Here is a 752-nt window from a genome sequence, read left to right as displayed (position 1 = left end):
AATTCTGGCAAGATAGAGTTTATAGAGTACTCAGGTGTTCTGCTGTCAGTTGAAAGTCGATCTTACTTTTGTTTTCTGGTCATACCATGGCACAAAAGTCACATTGATCGTGGAAATTATTAACAGGTGGATGGGGTCTTAGGTTCAAGAATTACCATAGAGGATTTTTACCTCTTTAAACCTCTTGAGTGGAGGCTTTATTAGTTATTTTGCATACCCACTTATTTATAAAAACATAAATTATCTAGAATATCAGTATGTGTAAATAGAGGAAAACTATTACAATGGTTATATAGAAACATAAAGCAACATTATTAGTTATAAAGTAAATGTATACCCACAATCACTTCTCAAAGTTCATGGATCTACACGTTAAGGGATTCAATGCCGTTAACACTCGAACAATAATCAGCAAAGCTGCACCATATATATTTGGGTAAGATAAAGCTGTTAGACTTTCCTTGTCAATTTATTGTTAAAAGAGGAACCAGTCCATGCTGTGTCTTGTAAAAATATACACAGTGAATGGCTTGTTTGTCTCTACCAAAGCACAGTAATGATAAAACATTATTAATGACATTGTCATTTTTGTGCTCTGTTTATCTCTTCCAGAAGGTTTTCCAAAGCCATAGAATCACAATGAGACGACGTGCTGGAGTTGGTGCTATTCAGAGACAGAAAATACAGCAAGATAAATTTAAGGAGAAAGGAAGTGAGATTCAGGAAAACCAGTTGGAACAGGTGAGTGAGGG

The 752-nt window shown here is 35.1% G+C and overlaps 1 protein-coding gene across 3 annotated transcripts in view; it reads left to right on the top strand.

The window, feature by feature from the left end:
- The window catches only part of LOC119581901 (vacuolar-sorting protein SNF8-like), a 43,000-nt gene that overhangs the window by 1,710 nt on the left and 40,538 nt on the right, over positions 1 to 752 (top strand). For 2 of the 3 annotated variants that reach the window (XM_037930064.1, XM_037930065.1), the window contains exon 2: positions 613 to 741. In XM_037930064.1, coding sequence (XP_037785992.1) covers positions 640 to 741 — 102 coding nt within the window. In that variant the 5' untranslated portion in view covers positions 613 to 639. Of the gene's footprint in view, positions 1 to 416; positions 437 to 612; positions 742 to 752 lie in introns of those variants that run through there. The other variant, XM_037930066.1, reaches the window with a different exon arrangement.

This window comes from Penaeus monodon, chromosome 15 (genome assembly GCF_015228065.2).
Source record: "Penaeus monodon isolate SGIC_2016 chromosome 15, NSTDA_Pmon_1, whole genome shotgun sequence".
In the NCBI taxonomy this organism is placed as follows: Eukaryota; Metazoa; Arthropoda; class Malacostraca; order Decapoda; family Penaeidae; genus Penaeus; species Penaeus monodon.
The sequence above is the reverse complement of the archived record's forward strand: the minus strand, read 5'-3'. Positions and strand labels throughout refer to the sequence as shown.